Source organism: Pygoscelis adeliae, unplaced genomic scaffold (genome assembly GCF_000699105.1).
Source record: "Pygoscelis adeliae isolate BGI_AS28 unplaced genomic scaffold, ASM69910v1 Scaffold85, whole genome shotgun sequence".
Classification (NCBI taxonomy): domain Eukaryota; kingdom Metazoa; phylum Chordata; class Aves; order Sphenisciformes; family Spheniscidae; genus Pygoscelis; species Pygoscelis adeliae.
Window position 1 is genome coordinate 5,247,132 of NW_008824900.1, and position 19,015 is coordinate 5,266,146.

General features: G+C 35.7%; 1 protein-coding gene across 1 annotated transcript in view; it reads left to right on the forward strand.

Annotated features, from left to right (window-relative positions):
- PARN (poly(A)-specific ribonuclease) overlaps positions 1 to 19,015 on the forward strand; it is a 64,643-nt gene that overhangs the window by 10,916 nt on the left and 34,712 nt on the right. The window contains exons 11-18 of the mRNA XM_009324747.1: positions 1,360 to 1,416; positions 2,501 to 2,578; positions 3,769 to 3,812; positions 4,301 to 4,343; positions 6,049 to 6,124; positions 8,385 to 8,495; positions 8,581 to 8,650; positions 15,332 to 15,387. Of these exons, the coding sequence (XP_009323022.1) occupies positions 1,360 to 1,416; positions 2,501 to 2,578; positions 3,769 to 3,812; positions 4,301 to 4,343; positions 6,049 to 6,124; positions 8,385 to 8,495; positions 8,581 to 8,650; positions 15,332 to 15,387 (535 nt within the window). The remainder of the gene's footprint in view (positions 1 to 1,359; positions 1,417 to 2,500; positions 2,579 to 3,768; positions 3,813 to 4,300; positions 4,344 to 6,048; positions 6,125 to 8,384; positions 8,496 to 8,580; positions 8,651 to 15,331; positions 15,388 to 19,015) is intronic.

A 19,015-nucleotide genomic window follows, 5' to 3' on the forward strand; every position in this document is an offset into this window, starting at 1 on the left:
GACCTCAACTAATGTGACATCTCTTTCCAAAAGGCAAGTTAGGGACAATTTACTACTACAGTAGATTTTTCTGAAGCAGTCTTTTTAGCTGTATTACTCACTCTGACTAGTGGCATTCAGAGCTGAACTAAAATAACAGTGAATGTTTTTACTGAATTTCACTTCTGGTTGAACAAAGACAAATAATGCAAGGCAGAAATTACTTCCCTAGACGTGAAAAAGAAAAATCTGTTACAAAAAATTCCTTAAGTGAAACTAAAATAGATGCTGTAGTCAGATCTCCCCCAAACCAATCTGAGTCAGTTTAAAATGTGTAGCTCGCATTATATAATATTTTATTTGTGTAATATTGTAGTTGTATAATATTTCTTATTTTTGTTTATATAAATATTGAAGAATGTTTATTTCCCAGTTTCAATGTTAGCATAAAAATACGATCTGATTTAATAGAAAACAATCAGAATTCAACCTGTTGCATCTTATGACAATGTATATAAAAATATGGCTGAAGATATGTAGCTTAGTTTTAATATCTTCTTGAGCTGTTTGCAGTCTAATAGCTGTTGAGCACTATTGAAGATACTGTATTGACAATGAACTGACTACAGCTGAATTGGTCTGGTTGGGATGAAGTTAACTTTTTTCATAGCAGCCCATATGTTGCTGTGCTTTGCATTTGTGGCTAAAACAGTGTTGATATCATACAAGTGTTTTGGCTACTGCTGAACAGTGCTTGCACAGTGTCAAGGCTTTCTCTCTCTATTCCACCTTCCCCCAAAAGCAAGTAGGCTGCAGGAGTGGGCAAGAGGTTGGAAGGGGATGTTCGTGGTTATGGTGTTTATCTTCCCAAGCAACCCTTAAGCATACTGAGGCCCTGCTTCCCAGGAAGTGGCTGGACATCTGCCTGCTGATGGGAAGTGGTGAATGAATTCCTCTTTTTGCTTTGCTTGTGCACGCAGCTTTTACTTTTCTTACTAAACTTGTAATTATATTGATTCATGAGTCTTTTTGCCTTCCTTTGAAATTTTTTTTTTTTTTTTTGTACTCCCTATCCCCTGGGAAAGGGGAGTGAGCAAAAGGCAGAGTGAGTGTTTGGCTTCTGGCCAGGGTCAACCCACCACAATAGCTTGTGACTTGTCCTACTTTACAGTGATCTAGAGCTACATATAAAACTGGAATTCTGTCAGCATCCTGCTTTGACCTCATGTATCTTCCAAATATTGACATTTCCTCTGTGGTCTGTTCTTGGTTATGTCTGAGAAACAGTTTGATCCAAACTGGTGTATCTCCCAGTTTGCAGGTACAGTTTTGACAATATTTGTATTTATGTTTCACTAATGTCAAAATCTTTGCTTACAGGAAGAATTGAATGATGCAGTAGGATTTTCCAGAGTCATTCATGCCATTGCTAATTCTGTAAGTTAACATGATTTTTAATGTACCTTTGGTGGTAAGAAAAAAAGTAATTAATTCAAAGAAAGAATTCTTTTGCTGTTACATTTTGGAAGATAAGATGAAATACAAGTTAAAGTGGCTTCTCTTTTTTTTTTTTTTTTTTTTTTTGAAGTTGTTGTTGCTTCATGTTTTACAATGGTTGAGTAAGGTAGGTTAAGTAAGCTCTTAAACTAATGACATACACAACCTCATTATCTGTAAGAGTCAACAATACCAATTTCTTAGGGCTCTTAACAAGATTCTCTTAAGTAACTAAGCTTTGAGGGTTTTTTTTCTCTGTCCCTAAAAGATTGTTGTGGTTGGGGTTTTTTTTTGTTGATTTTTTTTTTTCCGTGGCAGTTAAAGGCTTAATCAGAGAAGGTCATCTGGTTCTCTTCTACTTACATAGTTAAAATAGACTATAGTTTCACATCTGTTCCCTTCAGCCCAATTATTTTCATGTAGTTGTTACAGCCTGCTGTGTAGAAAAAAAAAATAAGTATGCATATTGTTTTCTCTAGCAAATGGAGGATGCAGGAAAGCAGAAAAGGTTGTCATGTCAAATGAATCAAAGTTAACACTGAAAAAATTTCTTGTACTTTTTCAAGAAGGAACTTGCTTGTATAACATCTGGCATAAAAGGTTCTGCACTGTGAGAAGCCAGATCATGCTTCTAATAACTATCATATATTACAACCGTAAAGAATATATTGTGAGTTGTTGTACAAGTTGTAAATTAAAAGGTAGTGGACTGAGAAATCACTTGACTTCAATCTTAAATAGATTACATTTGGAAACCAAATGTAAGTAGCTGTTCTAGTGCATCTTCTCAACATTTCAAGCTGCTGCTGAAGGCTGTGATAGGTGGTTGGGAGTAGAGGAAAAAGGAGTGGCTGCTCTGGGAGAATGGAGGAGTCTGCGGGGCAGGCAGAGAGCAAATGGGGAGGTTTGATTTGTATTTGTTCCAGCTGCCCTCAGCTAGCATCTGGGATAGGTGCTTTTCATAAATTGCCCTTACCATGGCTGTGGTTGGAAGTGTAACTAACATTTAATGTTCTTTTCACAGGGCAAGCTTGTTATTGGGCACAATATGCTACTGGATGTTATGCATACCATACACCAGTTCTATTGTCCCCTACCTGATGTAAGTAATCTTCTGAATGTTCAGATGATGAAATAAATGCCTTAATGTATTTGTCTTTAGTCCTGTCTCCAGACTTTCTTGTGTGTGGAAGTATATGACAGTTCATTAAGAACAACAGAGAAGTATTTTAAAAAGAACACTTGTTACTTCTGGGTTAGTGCCTTATTTTCTTAAATCTTCATGTAGAAAGCTTAGTTGGATTGAATTCTTCTCCTTTACATTTTTAAAATGTTCAAATTAAATGTTGGAATTGAATTGTGGTTTCTGCTCATATCTGTTAGTCCTTCAGAAACTGCTTGGATAATGGCAGGTAAATTTAACTGACTGACTTGTTAAGATACTGGTTTTGAGCTTCAGCATTATTGTGTGGCATTTTTCCACCTGTAGTTTACAAAGTGGGAATACATGTTTTCATATAATATAGTACAATTAATAGAATGATAAGAAATCTTGTAGCAGGATGATGTTCATTAGGGTGAAGAGGTGGAATGTCTGAATAATTGGAGGGAGCATACTTTCATGACTGCAGTAGGGCAGTCTAACAGTTCATGACTACAATAGTCTAACAATGAAGTTAAACTAAGCAATATATTGGCGCTGAGGATGTTGTCTGAAGAAGCCAAAGGTCTCATTGGAAGGATGGCCAATGTGATGGTTATGTTACTTGCAATCCTCAAGGGCTTGTGGGTGTTATGGGAAAGACTTGATTATGAGATGGGAGAAGGAAGTTTGGGACCTGTTCAGTGTTGGAACATAAGCAGTTGTCAGTTGTTCCTGTACTTTTGACACTTGGAAGATCTAAAAATGTAGGCAGTCAACTGACCACCTGGAGTGACTGCTTATATTCTATTGACATCTTAAATGCTGGGAACATTTAAGTAAAACTGGAATTCCACAGCTGGAATTAGAGGTAATCTAGGTTATATAGTAGGATAGGGTATTGGAGGTGATAGAACATTTCTCTTACGAATCGCAGACAAATCAGAAATAATTAGTCTGTAGTTCTGTGTAATTGCAGGTGGTATCTAAGGTAATGCTGACAAATGCATCTTTTATGAGATGAGAATGCAGTTACTGTATCTCAATTTTAGAAGCTGAACGGATAATTGTAGCTATTGCTATCTATCATCCTGAGACTGATAAACAGTTAACTTATTTGGATTTTATCTTCTGGTTTAATGTCAAATTAGGACCTAAGTGAGTTCAAGGAAGTAACATCATGTGTCTTTCCCCGGTAAGTTCTTAGTTCAAACTTCCAACTGTTTTAGTATTGTTTTAGCAAACTGATATTGTTTATCCTAGCCCTGTAACCTAGCTGTTACTGGAAATAAAATTGGGAACAAGTTAGATAAATACAGGTTTTGAGGTATTCTGTAGCACTTCTTTTTCAGAAAAGCAGTGCTATTATTCTACTTCTTGGCAAAAGATGCAACTTTGCTACCCTGTTGTTTTTGGCATGATGTTTGGTGTTTTGAAACTGCACTACATTTGGAACAAGATTTATTTGCTACTTATTGTTTGCATCTCTCGCTATTGCTTAGTTGCTGTCCTTTTTCATGCTGAACAAAGCCAAGGAGTGTTTTGGCTGCTCTAAGATCTGAGAGTAATTTTTCAGTAGAGTGAAACTGCTGTTTCCCGGCTAATACACCAAAACATTTTTGAGGATTTGGCAAAATGGACATTCTTCCATTTCAACTTATTTAGCTTTTACTTTGTTTCTAGGCTATTGGATACTAAACTGATGGCAAGTACACAACCTTTTAAGGTAAACTAATATAATATTATAGAATGATTTGAAGATACAAGTTTGCATTAAGCATGTATTGAAAAAATTTTTTTTTTTTTTAGAGAAAAGTGTCTATCAATGTTTTCTCTGATGGTTCTTTTTTGTAAAAGAATGGTTTTTCTTAACCCCTTGTCTAAACTGACAAAATTTTTAAAATACAAATTTTTACTTTTGTACAAGTGACTTTTGTGTTTGTTGTGGTTTTAAGGTAACTTAGCAGTTTTGAATTCCAAAATATGTACAGTTTTTGCTACTTAAAATGTGATTAGCAGATTTTTTGTCTCGTAAATTAGTACAAGACTGCATGTCTCCTCAGGAGAAAAAAAAAAAAGGTGTTATTCATGAACAAATAGGACCTGGAAGCTGCTTGTATACTCAAAGCTTTAGAATATTGTGAATGCTGACTTAGATTTGTCTAGAAGAAGACGCTTGAACATCATCATTAGGTTCTATTGTGGCCTGCTGTTTCGTGGGTACTCAGCAGGAGAAAAAAATTACAGGTTTCTCTTAAAAGCTTTTGCAGCATGAGTTTTATTCTAACAAAGAAGTATTGAGATAAGTGATCATACTCTGCTTTCCTGTGTGCGTTTAGAATGATTTAATTAAAAAATATGCTGCTTCATCAGCATCTATCTTTCTGCATACCTTTCTGTCTTCAGAGCATTGCATAACAGAAAATCTCATTAGAATGTACTTAGTAGATATTTTCAGGTTTGTCTTGTATACTACTGTAGTAAGAATAGAGGTTTTTGTATTTTGAAAACTAATAATCCTGCACAAGTTTTATGTTTGGTAGTTATGTTGGTATTTGTAATTTTTACAGTAGATGCTTGGGGTTTAGGCTATTGTTATCAAATGGTGCTTTGGGATGCCAGTGTAATGTATCATTTAAGCTTGTTCATTGTACCGAGTTCTTCAGACCACAGACTTGATGATAACTGTAAACAGCTGTCTTGATTTAGAACCAAAGGAAATTTGGTCCTCAAAAATTTCAGACAACTTTAAGAAAGATTGTGTGAGATTTAGGGTTTTCTCTTGCTATTGATTCTGCATGTTTTTTCCATTGTACTGGTTGACAAAGTATATTTGAGTATTCAGGAAGTTTGGTTTGAATAAATTAATAATCTACATATCCTTTCGTGACATTTTATAGATGCATATATAGATTTGGTAATGCAACTCAGCTAAGCTGAAGTGTAGGAGCAGCTTTCTGATTGTCAGGCTTCTTTCATTGTCTTTGTATTACTTTAAATCAGCAGTATTTACACTTACAAACCTATTCAAGAATGTCCAGTCAGCAAGCACACTTCAATACTCACCTTGAACCATTGCCTTCAACCATTATGATCAATATCTAGGATATTTTGCCTTGCTGTTTGTGTTGCCTTTTCCCCTGCCACATGTACCATGCATGGAACCAGATTCAAATAGAAATACTACTTTGGCATAATTTATCATCAAGAATTCTGAAAAGTATGAATAAATGCTTGTGACTCATAGATACTATGTTGTAGGTGAGGCAAGTACTTGTCTTGACAGATGACTCTGGTGTACTAGTTTGAAATGAGGCTATGTATAAATCCTTAGAGAACACAAGGTGGCAGCAGTATTTTTATCCTATTTGATTTCAGCTTCCAGGGAAAATGTGCTTGACATTGGCAGTTAATGGTGTCTTTTCTTGCAGGAGATCATTAATAATACATCCCTTGCAGAACTGGAAAAGCGTTTAAAAGAGGTTCCATTCAGCCCTCCTAAAGTTGGTAAGGTTTTATCAAAATGGCCTTATTTCTGAAATGTTGTCCTGTTTCAGAGGAAAAAGTTGTTTTGATTATTTTTGTTCTTGGTCTGAAATGTAAATTCCCCTATTAATACTTAGTGTTTTGATGAAAGGGACTTCAAACATGGGCAATGTACCTATAGTGCAGTTGCATTAGAACCATTAGTGGAAGTCAGTAGGAATCCTTCCACTTTATTTCAGATAATAGAAGAATGGATGTATTCAGTGAACAGCAGTTTCTTCATCTTCTAATGATGGCCTTTTGTTTTTTAGCTTGATTTTTGTTGAGTAACTTGAAATTGTTTTAAAACTGTTTCATTTGCTTATTATTGTCCTTCAGATCAAAGCCAGAGCACTTTAGTAGGCACTTGGACAAACAAAACCAGGAAAACTTACACAGTAGTGACTAGTCATGTGTGTTTTAGAAATCATTAACGTTCCCTTAAAACTTTCTTTGCTTTGAGGTGAATGAAAGGATATTTAATCAAAGGGCAAGCTTATCTCAGGGTTCTGGATTTTTTCTTAAGTTGCTGATTTAGAAAAGGGAGGACAATACTCAACAGTAGAGTATGTTGGAAGGGAAGGTCTCAATGCTTAATCAAAAACAAGATGAGTGATACTTTTTTATATTGCTGAATGTGCAGAACAGATGCACTTAAGCTGTAGTAACAGGACAGATAATAAGATGGATAATCTACAATCTTCTTGGACAATGAGCAGGAGCTGTTGGTACTGAGACCTAAGTAATACCATGCATATGGAGTGTACAGTAATTGCATGCAGACCTTTTAGTGGCATATCCTCTGTAGCTTCTTCTCAGGATGTAACATAATTTGGCAGCTGTCAGGTACTAATTTTTGCTGATGTAATATAAAATAATGATTTTACCTTTTTTTTTTTCTTTCTTGAGCAATATATGACCATAATGGTTAATTGACTCAGAAGTGTTAATATTTAATCAGAGGTGATTAATGTCATTCAGAACATCCAAAGCAAAGCGTGTGTAAAAATACTAGAATACTTTCATTAACTGTTCATTTATGGGTTTTTTTGGATATGTATCTATTAAAAAAAAAAAAGTTAAGCACTAAGAAATGTCCTTTTCAGCTCAGCCAGTATAACTTAATGTTGTCTGAATCTCAGACAACTTTATTTTTTAAATAAATATTACAAGGGCTCATCTGAAAAAAGGCCTGATGTTTTGCTACTCTAGTTTTATGTATAAAAAATTTGGATTCAGGTTTCTTTTTACAAAGTACAACAAGTATATATGCTTACATATTTCCATAGTATAAGTTACGCTAGTATTTCTGTATCACTGTTTTAAATCCTGGGTATGTTTCATCATAGTTTTAGCTTCTTTAGCTAGGTTGAATGCAATAAATTAAATGGAATTGTAGAGTTCATTTTTCAGTCTGTACCTTAATGTAAGGGTTGTGATTTGGGCTTTTCAAACAGTTAATTTTGGTCTTCCAGTCCTATTCTCAGTATAACTTCTAGAGGAAAATGAGCCAGCTTTCTAGAGGTTGAGAAGCTAGCTACAGAGGTGAAATAACTTTGATGTTGGGAGTGGGAAAAATTTAAATGATAAAGAAAAAAGTGTGATGTGCACATACTTCTCTGTTACTGAGACTTGGGCACTTTCAAACACTTCTCTTAAGTGCCTATTAAGGTTCCCACTTTCAGAGGTGATTCAAGGGATACTTCTCAAGGTCTTCACATGAACACCAAGTATGATTGTCAATAAAGTTGTCAATAGAGACATCCTTTAATCACTTAGTTCCATCTTCATTATTTAAATACCTTGAAAAATCTGACCATAGGTCAACTGGATGGTTAGCAAACAGGTTAATAGTAGAGTTTTCAATTAGCCTGAGTGTCTGTTCTTTTAAATGCAAGACAGTCAGGAAAAAATATGCTGTGTGGGGAATCCTACTGTCATTGTGTTAGAATTAATACTCCATTTTGGCTAAGTAGGTATTAATTAGCTAAGTAGATTAATAGCTTTTTAATAGGAAGGAGTTTCTATCTTAGGAGCCTATTCTTACTTAAAAATACAGAACAAAACTGTGCTTTTTTTCAGAACTTCTGAAATTTCAGAACTTCGGAATTTTCAGAAATTCTGAAAATCACATAAACTTACCCAAATGATGATATGCTCTGACAAAATAAGTGTGTGGGTAAGCATAGGGCTGCCTTTAACTTCTGTGATAACGTGTTTACGAATTGTTTTTTCTCCTCAGAAAGTGCAGAAGGGTTTCCAAGTTATGATACAGCTTCCGAACAACTTCACGAAGCAGGATATGATGCTTACATTACTGGACTGTGTTTCATCTCCATGGCTAATTTCCTAGGTATCTATGTAGTCTTTTTCAAACCTTCTCCTTAATGCTATCTGTAGCTGCTTATTACATACTGAATTTCTTCTTCATTCATCAGGTTCATTCCTCAGTCCTCCGAAAAACTATGTGTCTGCTAGATCAAAACTCATTGAACCTTTTTTTAACAAGTAAGTAGTTGTTGTATTAAAAGACCTGCTAAAACATGGAAATAAAACACTAGCCTTAGAATATATATCTCTAGCCTCAGAATCAATGGCTAACTGCATTTTTCTTTACACTTCAGTTTTGATTGACTTTCTGGTTCACGCTAGTGATGCTGCAGAGAGGCCAGAATGTGTAAAGTAAATACCTTTTCTTTTGAAGAGAATGGTTTACTTTCTGCTAACCTGTAAAAGGACACTTAAAACAGTACCTGGAATGCTTTAATGGCCTTGTCCATGCCAGTGTTGAGAATATGTTTGCAATTTAGAAAATTACTTCTGGCGTAAGCTTTGGGAGTAGTGGAACTGAAGAAAAACTGGTGAGGTGTTCTTTATGTTGTAGGACACTGTCAGAAACTGGTGATAGTTAAAACTGAGTACGCTAAACATTCTGGAAAAACTAAAATATCCCTACTGTAGTATCAATCCAAATAACACAAAGCTATTGTATTAACATTAGCAGGTAACCCATTTTTAAGAAGACATAGTAAACATGTATGATTAGTAGTTTATGGGATGATGATCAGTATTTTGCTTTTGAATTGGATCTTCATGCAAATTACTTGAACAAATTGAAGTAAGACTTGAGAAATCTAGAAGTCTTTTTGCACAGATTTGATTTTTTGCATATTTAATCTGTAGATTTTACCTTATGAAGCTTCTAAAGATAGTATAACCTGTCACATAAAGGGAAAGGAGTTGAAGTTAAAAAGCTGCTAGTGTTTTAGTCTGTCTGTCTGTTTGTTTAAATTCAGGACAAATTCCATCCTTTCAAACCCTATCATATATGAGTTGGCAAAAGTAATTATTTTAGCTTCAGATGGCCCACACAAATGAGGGAATAATCGTGATCAATGGCTTTCAGCTTTTATTGGTCTGGAAACCAAATTACTATAGTGGCAGCAGTTAGGTGATTCTCTTGACACTGAGACATATATGGAGTTACTGCCTCACATTCTAGCAGAAGTTATAAATTGTATGTACATTCCTTAGACTGAACATGGACCTGCAGTGACTGCTTGATTTGAATGTGAAGGTGATGACAGAATCGATCAGCATAATTTCAAGATAGGATTTATCACAGGGTTATTTTCAGTAACACCAGCACACACACATGCCAACTAGTAGATGACAATTGAGGGGGTTATTTTTTCAATCATTAACCAAAATGCTTTCAGTTCTTTCTAGAGATGCATATCTGCAACAAGTACAAACTGAAACTTATAAAACTGTCACAATAATATGTTAAATTTAAGCTTTGCAAGTTAATTAAGTTGTGTACTTCAAATGTGATATTCCTCTAACAGCAATATTTCGAAGTTTTGAGAGGAAGCCTGCTGTGTCTGTTCTGGCTTCAGAGTTAACACTGCCTAACTGTAATGAAAGGGAAAGTTAACAAAAAATTGTAGAGAGAACAGCTGCACCCTCTTTTTTTTAGCAAGAACTGAAAATTACTATTTACAGGAAAAAAAAAGTTTCTGCATTCTGTCATTATTCAGAACTTGTAGCTTCTTGTTTCAGAAAAGTTATATATTATTTTTAAGTCATGAAAACTTGGAAGACTTGCCATGTCTTACTTTCATATGATCTTAGAAGCTTTGCCATATTCTAACTAACCTCTACCACCTCACCTCAGTCAGAGCCTGGAGATGAGACTCTCACCTTTTCCTTATAGTGAGCAGGCCAAGGCTTGTATTTTTAAAGCTTTTTTTTTTTTTAAACTATAGTATAAAATAACAAACCAGAATAAGACAACTCCATTTACTTAATTAATTTTTAAAAAAGAAAAAAATATTTAAGTACATGTCAGAAGTCGGAGCTGTTGGATATTTAAATGAACAAGTCTTTTGCTCTGTTCAGTATGTCCTTGCAGACCAGATCACTATTTCCAGCACTTGGTCTGTTTAGCACCTGTAAGTGGCATCCAGGGCTTGTGCAATTTACATAGTTATCTTAAGTCTTAAGTCCCTAGTAAGTATGTTGCTTCTGGGGCTTTTTTGCAGGTATGCTCTGGGCTGCCAGCTAGCTTCCTGCTACACCTAGTTTTCTCTAGTTTGTGGTCTAGAAGCTTTCCCTAGCTGAGCATCCTCTCTTCCACCTGGGGAGAAAAAAAACTATCTTCCTCCTTCCTCCAGAAGTTCTACCTGATCCTGTGGGCAGCAGTCAGAACAAGGAAACCTTTTCCTTTGTGCTGTAGTCATGTTCTTCAAGCAAAACACAAACTACAACATGCAAACAGTAAGCTAAACAAATGAAAGTTATGCTATCTGTCACAAAAGTTTTTCCTGAAAGAACCTGAACAGAGTAGTTTATTATAAGGCACTTATTTAGAAGCAATGTTCTCAGTTTGAACTATTATCAAGATAGTCTTGAAAATGTTCCTTAAAGCAGACCACTTTATGATTCTTTGGGTTGTTTATAAAGTCTTAATTTCAAGATCTCTGAATACTAGGTGTTTAAATGCAGTTTAGAGATTAAACTTTTACATGATTGGTGTGACTGATAGGATTTTGGAAATGTTTTCTGTTGAATAGACTTGTCACTAATGTGAATAGTGTGAGTAAATTTAAAACTGAAAAATCAAGCTTTGATTTTTACAAACCTAGCCTTCAAAGAAAGGTAATACTTTTTTCAATAGTTATTTTGACCTCTTTCATTATGTTAGCAAAGTTACGGAACTTCCTGGCTTGCCATTCAAGAGTGGTGGCCAGCATATAGGTTAATGTTCATATAGGTTAATGATGAACATAGGTAAAATGTTTAGCTTCAACTTCTTGTAGGAGTGGAACTGATTAAAAACAGACTTTGCCGTAGGGTTGTTTGGCTCTTTCAGGCATAATGCAGTAAATTATATGATAAACAACTCTAAGCCAAGAATTCCAGTGATGCATTTCTGTAATCTTTATGCTTCATTGTATATACAACATCTTTGAAAAATCATGTTCATGTGAACAATCTGCTGAGAGTAATCCTTGATGAACACTTAGGAGTTGAGATGATGGGACTTTTTGTATTGTAATATCTAAACTCTTATGTGTATAATTCAGATGCTATATTGTGTATTATATGCTTTGGAGTTGATTTGAAATTTTTTGACCTGTTTTGCTTACAGCAACATCTCTTCTCTTCTGCCATACCTCCCTGTCCCCACCCGCAAAGCCCTCTGAAACTTTTAATGACAACTTTATTTTGGATCTCTTTGGGTTGTTTGAATGTTGTTTTTTTTCTTTTGATGTAGCTGGAGGCAGGGGTGAAAGAAGTTTAGAGAAATGAAAGCATCATGTTTTATTGAGCTGAATAGCATGATGGTCTGTAGAAATATAAGTTATCTTAGAAATATTCTTTTTCACACAAAGGGATATCAGAAACCAAAATTTAATGTATGTGCAAATAGCTTGTTTTTTTCTATATTTGTGGAAAATGTCTCACCAGGGAGCTAGGTTCTCTGGCATGTGTTGCAAATCAGTTAATTTCTCCCTCTGCTTTTCTATATTAATTTAATTTTCTTTGCAAAATTATTGCAAAAGAACATCAGTGTGCTTTTCTCCAGTTCGACTGGTAGCTTTTCAATCACAGTGTAGGAGTAAACAATCGCTGTCCTTGTGCTTTCAGCCACATGTGGCTGTAGTAGTTACTGAGCTGGATTGGTAAACTGATCTGGGTTTAAAAAGATGCCTTTTCTTTTTTCAGCTGGATCAGTTTCTCTACACAGTTCATCACACAGTTGTGAAAACTTTCATCGTAGCTCAGTGCAGACGAAGAATGTTGACTACTTGAGACTACTTATGCATTGCTGTGAAGTGGCATGATCATAGGCTTGCTCTCTTTATTTTACTTGATTGGCCACAGAAACAATTGTCTTCTAAGTGGCTGCCTCAAAATACCTCAGAGTTCCTAGGATATTTTTGTATATTGAGAAATAGACCTCTGTCCTCTGACCATGTGATCTGGCTGTAGCCTCTAAACAGTGTAGGAAGTAACATTTTTTTAGCTTGGTCAGTATAGCTTTTAAATAATTGTGAATTAATGTAGTGAAAAGCAATGTCATAGCCACAACTTCACGAATCTAGCTAATTTAACATAAAGTAGGGTTCATGTTGTCATACAGAACAACCTCATTAGTTTAAATTTTCTGCAGATAGATGAGGAATCTTACAACCATAATTATGGATACTTAGTTATGGATTATACTGCAACTCAGTGTTCATAATCCATGTGATGTAAGTTAGTGCTACAAGATGCAGTTACTTCTGTAACGTACTTTAAGTGCACTTAATACTAAAATCGGTATTTATACTATCTCTTTAGGGAGTGTGTGTGTTTGTGTGTGTATGTGCTGTTTAGAGACATGGTTCTCTGACCAAACAAATAAATGTAGGATTTGTGTCAGAGGATAAAAAACTGATCTTAATTAATCTCAGGTATATGCACTTTTTTGGCATAAGTCTGTTCTTGCTGTTGGCCACTGTATTGCTTTCCTCAACATGATAAAACCTGGGGGAGGTCAGCTTAACTAGTATTCTCCCCAGAAGTTTTTGTTGTATTTTTACTAAACTTCATCTTTATTTTTACGAAAACTGCTACTTAGGAAACTAAACTAGTTATCTGAGCACTTTAAAAAGTAGCTGGTTCCAAGAATTCTGTGAAAGCTTTTTCTTCAGATAGCTCAACTTAAACCAAATCTGCCTCTTTTTTTTTTTTTTTTTAACTTTTGCTATCCTGCATGGATGATGGACAACCTTCATCCAGTGAAGACTAAACTGCTTTTACTGACTAGCTGAAATACTGTATATTTAGGCTATGCTTATCCCCTACACTGGAGTCTGAAGAAGCCTGTGGCTCCTACTAACAGTGCCATTGACATTATTTCAGATGAAGACATGAGCACAAATCGTAGGTAATAAATGGAACTGAGCATCTTTCGACAGTCAAAGTGAAGCCCAGCGTACTAGCAGAGCATAGATCCCAGAGCCGCAAGTTCTTTTCTGCTCAGCTAGGTGCTCTGTGATGGTGGTATGATCCTGCCTGATGTCTTCCACCAGATACAGGCACCTCCCTTCTATTCCTCCTTGGAAGATGTGTCCCACACTCCCTCTTTGTATTCCTCCTCCCTTTAATCTCAAGAAAGATACCCATATGGCCTGATCACTGTCTCTCCTGTCTGTTGTTTTCTGGGTGGATGGCTTTTTTTTGGTTTCTTTTTTGAGCAATAGCACTGCATGTCCTGTCAGTATTACCCCGGATCTCTAGGAGGTGTCAGAGTAAGGACGTTTTTCTCTGTTTCCTTGTGGAAGCTGTGTTCTGAAGCTAGCTTCGTTCTCAGATGTTAGTCCTGTCCTGTTTAGACAGATAGCTATAATGAAGCCAAGGCTATAGGAGTATGGCACCTAAAGCTAAACATAAGAAGAAACTCTGGCTCCTTTGTAAAATATCTTCTTTACTCAGTGCTATGCTGGAATTGTTAAAGTTTCTAAAGTTAATTGATGCTGATGTTTCTAATTTTTATTGATAAAATTCCTTTTAGGTTCTGCAGTGCTCAGGGGGTCACAGGGCACATTATACCGTATCTTCCCTGAAACTCAGGAAGAGAAATTAGATGGGACAGTGTGTATCATAACTGGTGTCAGTTCTCTGAAGACCCTCTGGCTCACATGTGAACCTGTCATATAGTCAATTTTCTCCCCAGTGGTGGTGTTTTTTTCTTCTCCTGAGTATTGTTATCAACTGCATTCCAGTAGACTTTTCAGGGATACAAGTAACCATAAGGACATAATATTCAAACTCTTAAAAACTAGTAGTGAGTGTGGTGTGATACAAAGAATCTCTAGGGAAGTACAGATCAGTCTGCACACTTAAAATGTTTTTATTTGTTGTTTGTATCGGTCATTACTTAGTTGAATACTGTAACTGTAATCTGATAAGCATTTTAAAAGCTTTTTGAAGTTATGATAGAAAAGTTATTTATTTTAGCCCTCCAGTGTACATTATACACAGCAAATGTTTCGTAACAGCAATGCGGCATCTATACCTATGACAGGATTTTAGGCTACTTATCTTATTTTGGAGGGAAATAGTTTTCAGAGCTGAATATGAGCTTTTATTAAAAACATTTGTTGAATGTTTTGAGAAACTCTTCAGTTACGTGTTAAGGGGTGAAAGACTCGTCCTGGTTGTCCCCACTAAAGGGTCATGATGGCTTTTGCAGTTTTAGGGTTTTAAGATCCATTCTGTCTAAAGCATGATGCAGTGCTCAGAAAATGGGGAAGTATATGTGTATTTAGAATGACAGCTTTTGCAGTATCCACCGTGTAACTGGCTCTTACTGTGCAGAGCTGCTACTTTCTAAATGTTCATTTCCCCACTTGTTTTAATTGTTTTCAGCAGTAACAGTTTGGGGCTTCTTTGTTCTTGTTTTGTTGAACAAGTGAAATTACTAGTATGATGCCAAGTAACTTTTTGAATCTGGATTGTTAGATAATGGATTGGACTTAATTATAGGGTCTGTTTGTTTTAATATAGCTTAAGATATGGTTGGGATGATTAATTCTGCTTCTTCAGAAGCAACATCTAAAAAACTATAAAAAGGAAAGCTTATTAAAAAGTCTTTAGACAGAAATTTGCTAATGGTGCTTTTCCGTTTTGCTTCAGGCTATTTCTCATGAGAGTAATGGACATACCATATCTCAATTTGGAAGGACCAGACTGTAAGTAGCTTATTTCATTGTAAACTTACTACCATTCTGACAAATTTCCTGGAGGAGGAAGTGTAAAGGTTAATTATCATATATGTAAAGCATGGGACATCAGCTGTGTTTAGGTTATTAGCCACTTACCAAATGATCTAAATGTCGTGTTCCCCCCCCCCCCCCTTTTTTTTTTTTGAATGAAGTAGTAAAACTATAAGTTCTTCAACTTTGACCAGGAAATCTGCATTATAAATGAGATTGACTAGAACAGATTAAACTATTGTAACTGAATGTAACAGAGTTTGAAGTTAACAGCTTTATGGTTATTTTGGGTCACTATTCGTATGTACCATACAACATATGAAGTGGGGTCTTAACACTTTCTCCCTCACTCCAGCAGTAAATACAGGATGCAAACTAGTGAATAGCAAATGGTTCTGAAAAATCTTCTGGCCACTTTCCTTCACAATTTGCGTGCAGCAGTACTTTTACTTAACTTCAGTCAAAACATCAGAATTCTTTTGCCACATGAGATTGTGATTACATAAATGGAAAAGTACTACTTGAAATATTTTTACATTTTAAGTTATTTCCGGTTACAGACCTGGGGCTGTAATAAGGTGCTAATACATTTAAATGAAAACAGATTTTACTAATATAAAGGTCCTTATATGTTATGGGATGTTACACTATGAGGGAGAAAACTTTGGATGGGTGTTACCACTGATGTCTTGTCTTATGAAAACGTGAAGCCCTGGAGGTCAGTCTAGTCATCAACTAGATGAAAGCTTAATTTTATACTGTGAAGTCAGATACACGAATGTCTTAAAAATGATACCCATCTGGAAGCAATATTGATGTGAAGACATTTTCCACTCCATGCATCGGAAAGCTTAGACTGGAGGATGACCCTTTATTAGATGCTAGTTTAATAGTAGCAGAATGCAGTTCTAGAAAGATGGAAGTAACTACTGGAGAGGAAAATACATGCTGTAAGGGCATATATTTAACTTTTAAATGCAGTTAGGTGATCAGATCACTGAGCTCTGGCTCTGTGGATCTATTGGAATGGTTATCTAATTATGTTGCATACTTCTTTCCCCAACTGTTTGATATTGAGTAGAAGAATGGATGAATACTTGGGTCATTGAGAGAATGCCAAAGCTACTAAGCTGTAAAGATGCTACTTCCATTTGCTAGCCAACTTACAGGATTGTTTTGATACTTTGCCAAGAAGAGTTGCCAAAAGAGAGTCTGCCTCTGAAACTCTGTCTCTTTTATCTGAAAGCCACTCCTGTAGAACAGACTGATGCAGATGTTACAGCAGAATCTGAACCAGGGAGACTTTCTAAGCTTCAAAACGGAAAGTACATCTAGGGTGGCATGTTTGGCTGGCTGCTTTAGAAACTTTTATCTCTATTCTGAGATCTAAATGCTACTGTAGCTTGAGGAAGCTATCTGGTTGGTTGTTCTCTGTAGGGGGCATTTTTCTAGAGAAATAAGGCCACACTTCTGTGGTAGATATACATGGAGACTGTATTTAAAAAAAAAAAAAAAAAAAAAAAAAAAGATGAGGCGCAGCTAACTAAGTGACTGTTGTAAGTTTTGTTGTGATTGTGAGTTCGTTTGTCCTGTAGTGTTACAGCTAGTTTGTGCAATTTTTCTAGAAATAATAGAGTTCGGTAACATATGCTAGGTCAAATAGTATTGAATATCTGAAAGTGGCTTTCATCATCTTCTTTTGTTACTGTATATTAAAAACTCCTTTAAAAAGAATGCAGTTGATGCACAAAATGACTGCAAAGCAGAATATGAATCAAATATTTCTCACCTGAGTATGTAGAAGGTATAGAGGTGTAACAGCGGATTCAAAGAGAATTTAAGAATAAACTGATACTGGAGAGCTAGGAGTAGTTTCTTCTCCCTAATCAATAGAAAAAGGCTGTTATATAACATCTGAAGCTGGAGTTGTTACAATTCTCTACTACTGGATTGCAAATACTTAAACCTTTGAACTGCTAGCTGTTCAATAGGCTATACAGGAATGAATTGATCTTCATTGGCTTGTTAAGACAACTTGTGGGGTTTTGGTGTTTGGCTTGTATAGTGCCAAATTCAAAAAAATGAATTCTAGTGCTTAAAAAGTTTTGTGTCCTTTTGGTTTTTGAAGTAGCAGATTTAAGGAACAAGACTTCCCTTGTGCTCATGAAAGGATTGCTTTCTTCAGCTACTTGTGTCTCCATCCAATCTGATGCTCAAGTGCTCATGCAAACCTGTAATTTGTTAGCAGGGAGTTTCTAATAAACTCATGCTAACTCGGCTTGTTTTGAGCTAAAAAGATTAAAGCACTTACAAGCAAATCACAAGTGGCTAGTGGCTGGAGGCTGGCAGCTATAACATCTTCAGTTAATACTGTTTCATCTGGAAGAGGCTATATTCCTGCATACCCGTCTCCAATATCAATTTTATTTCAGCCGGTATGATCAGACAGATGAAAAATTTACTCTTTTCTAAGCTGCATGGGTTCTGCTGACCAACTAATTAGACACCATGTTACAACTTTCCGCAGGGTCATGTTCTGGTCTTCCATTTTTTTGCAGCTGAAAAACTAGGTTCTTTATTTATGTGGAGCAAAACAAGTAGTTTACTCAAAACAAAACTTATGAAACTTATTTTCCCCTGACTTCATTAAGCGTTCAGTATTTCAGTTATGAGATGCTGAGTTAAGACTGTATTATTTTTACTGTTGGTACACGTATAAAGCGTGCTTTCATGAAGGTGTTGGGGTTTTTTTAGTATTTTAATACTATAATTGAGTTCATGCTGCAATCACTTACTTAGATAGATGCATTTGGAAATCTCTGTCCTATTTTCATGGCATGTTTTGGTTAGGAACTTGAGTTTTAGAGGCCTCCAAGTAACTGTTGTGTTCTGTTGAGTTTACGCAAGATGTTAAAAAATTATTTGGGAATAAAAATTCCATTAACCCTTTGGGCAGGGGTGGGAAGGCTTAAAACCAAAGCGCATAAAAAAATCTGTTCTATCTATTCAGGAAACACTGTAGCTGTTGAAAGCTACAGTTCTCAAGTTCATGCAAAAATGAAGCCTTACTTGTGGAATAGAGATACACCTAGAAACATACATGCTTTCTCCTATAAAGTACATACCAGGCTGAGGACACTACCACTTACTGTAATTACTAGTCATAACTGAATTGTAGTATTTGCTAATGCTTAGCTGTATTTATGAAATTAACAATCCACGAGGCTTTCATCAGTAAACAGTGCGAAGTTGCATCTTAACCAAATCTGGCAAAAAAACCTAACTGGTTTTCCCTTGTATAATGGGGTCAAGTACACATGAAAGTCTGATATAGCAATAACAAGTGATTGATGGTCCAATTTTAGACATGTGCTCCATGAATGAGATCCACCTTGAAAAACTCTCCTGTTTTAATGCTGACAGCTGAGGAGATCGGAAACTAGAAAAGTTTGTATCACAAAAGAATTCAGGAGGGTAATTCATTGAGATGAAAGTCAGTCTCTCTATACCCAAAGAAGAGAGAAGCTCTTCCTGAGAGTGTTTCCATGTGGTCAAGTTAAAATCTGATCATATAAAGCTGTGTGTAGTTAACCCTTGACTTACC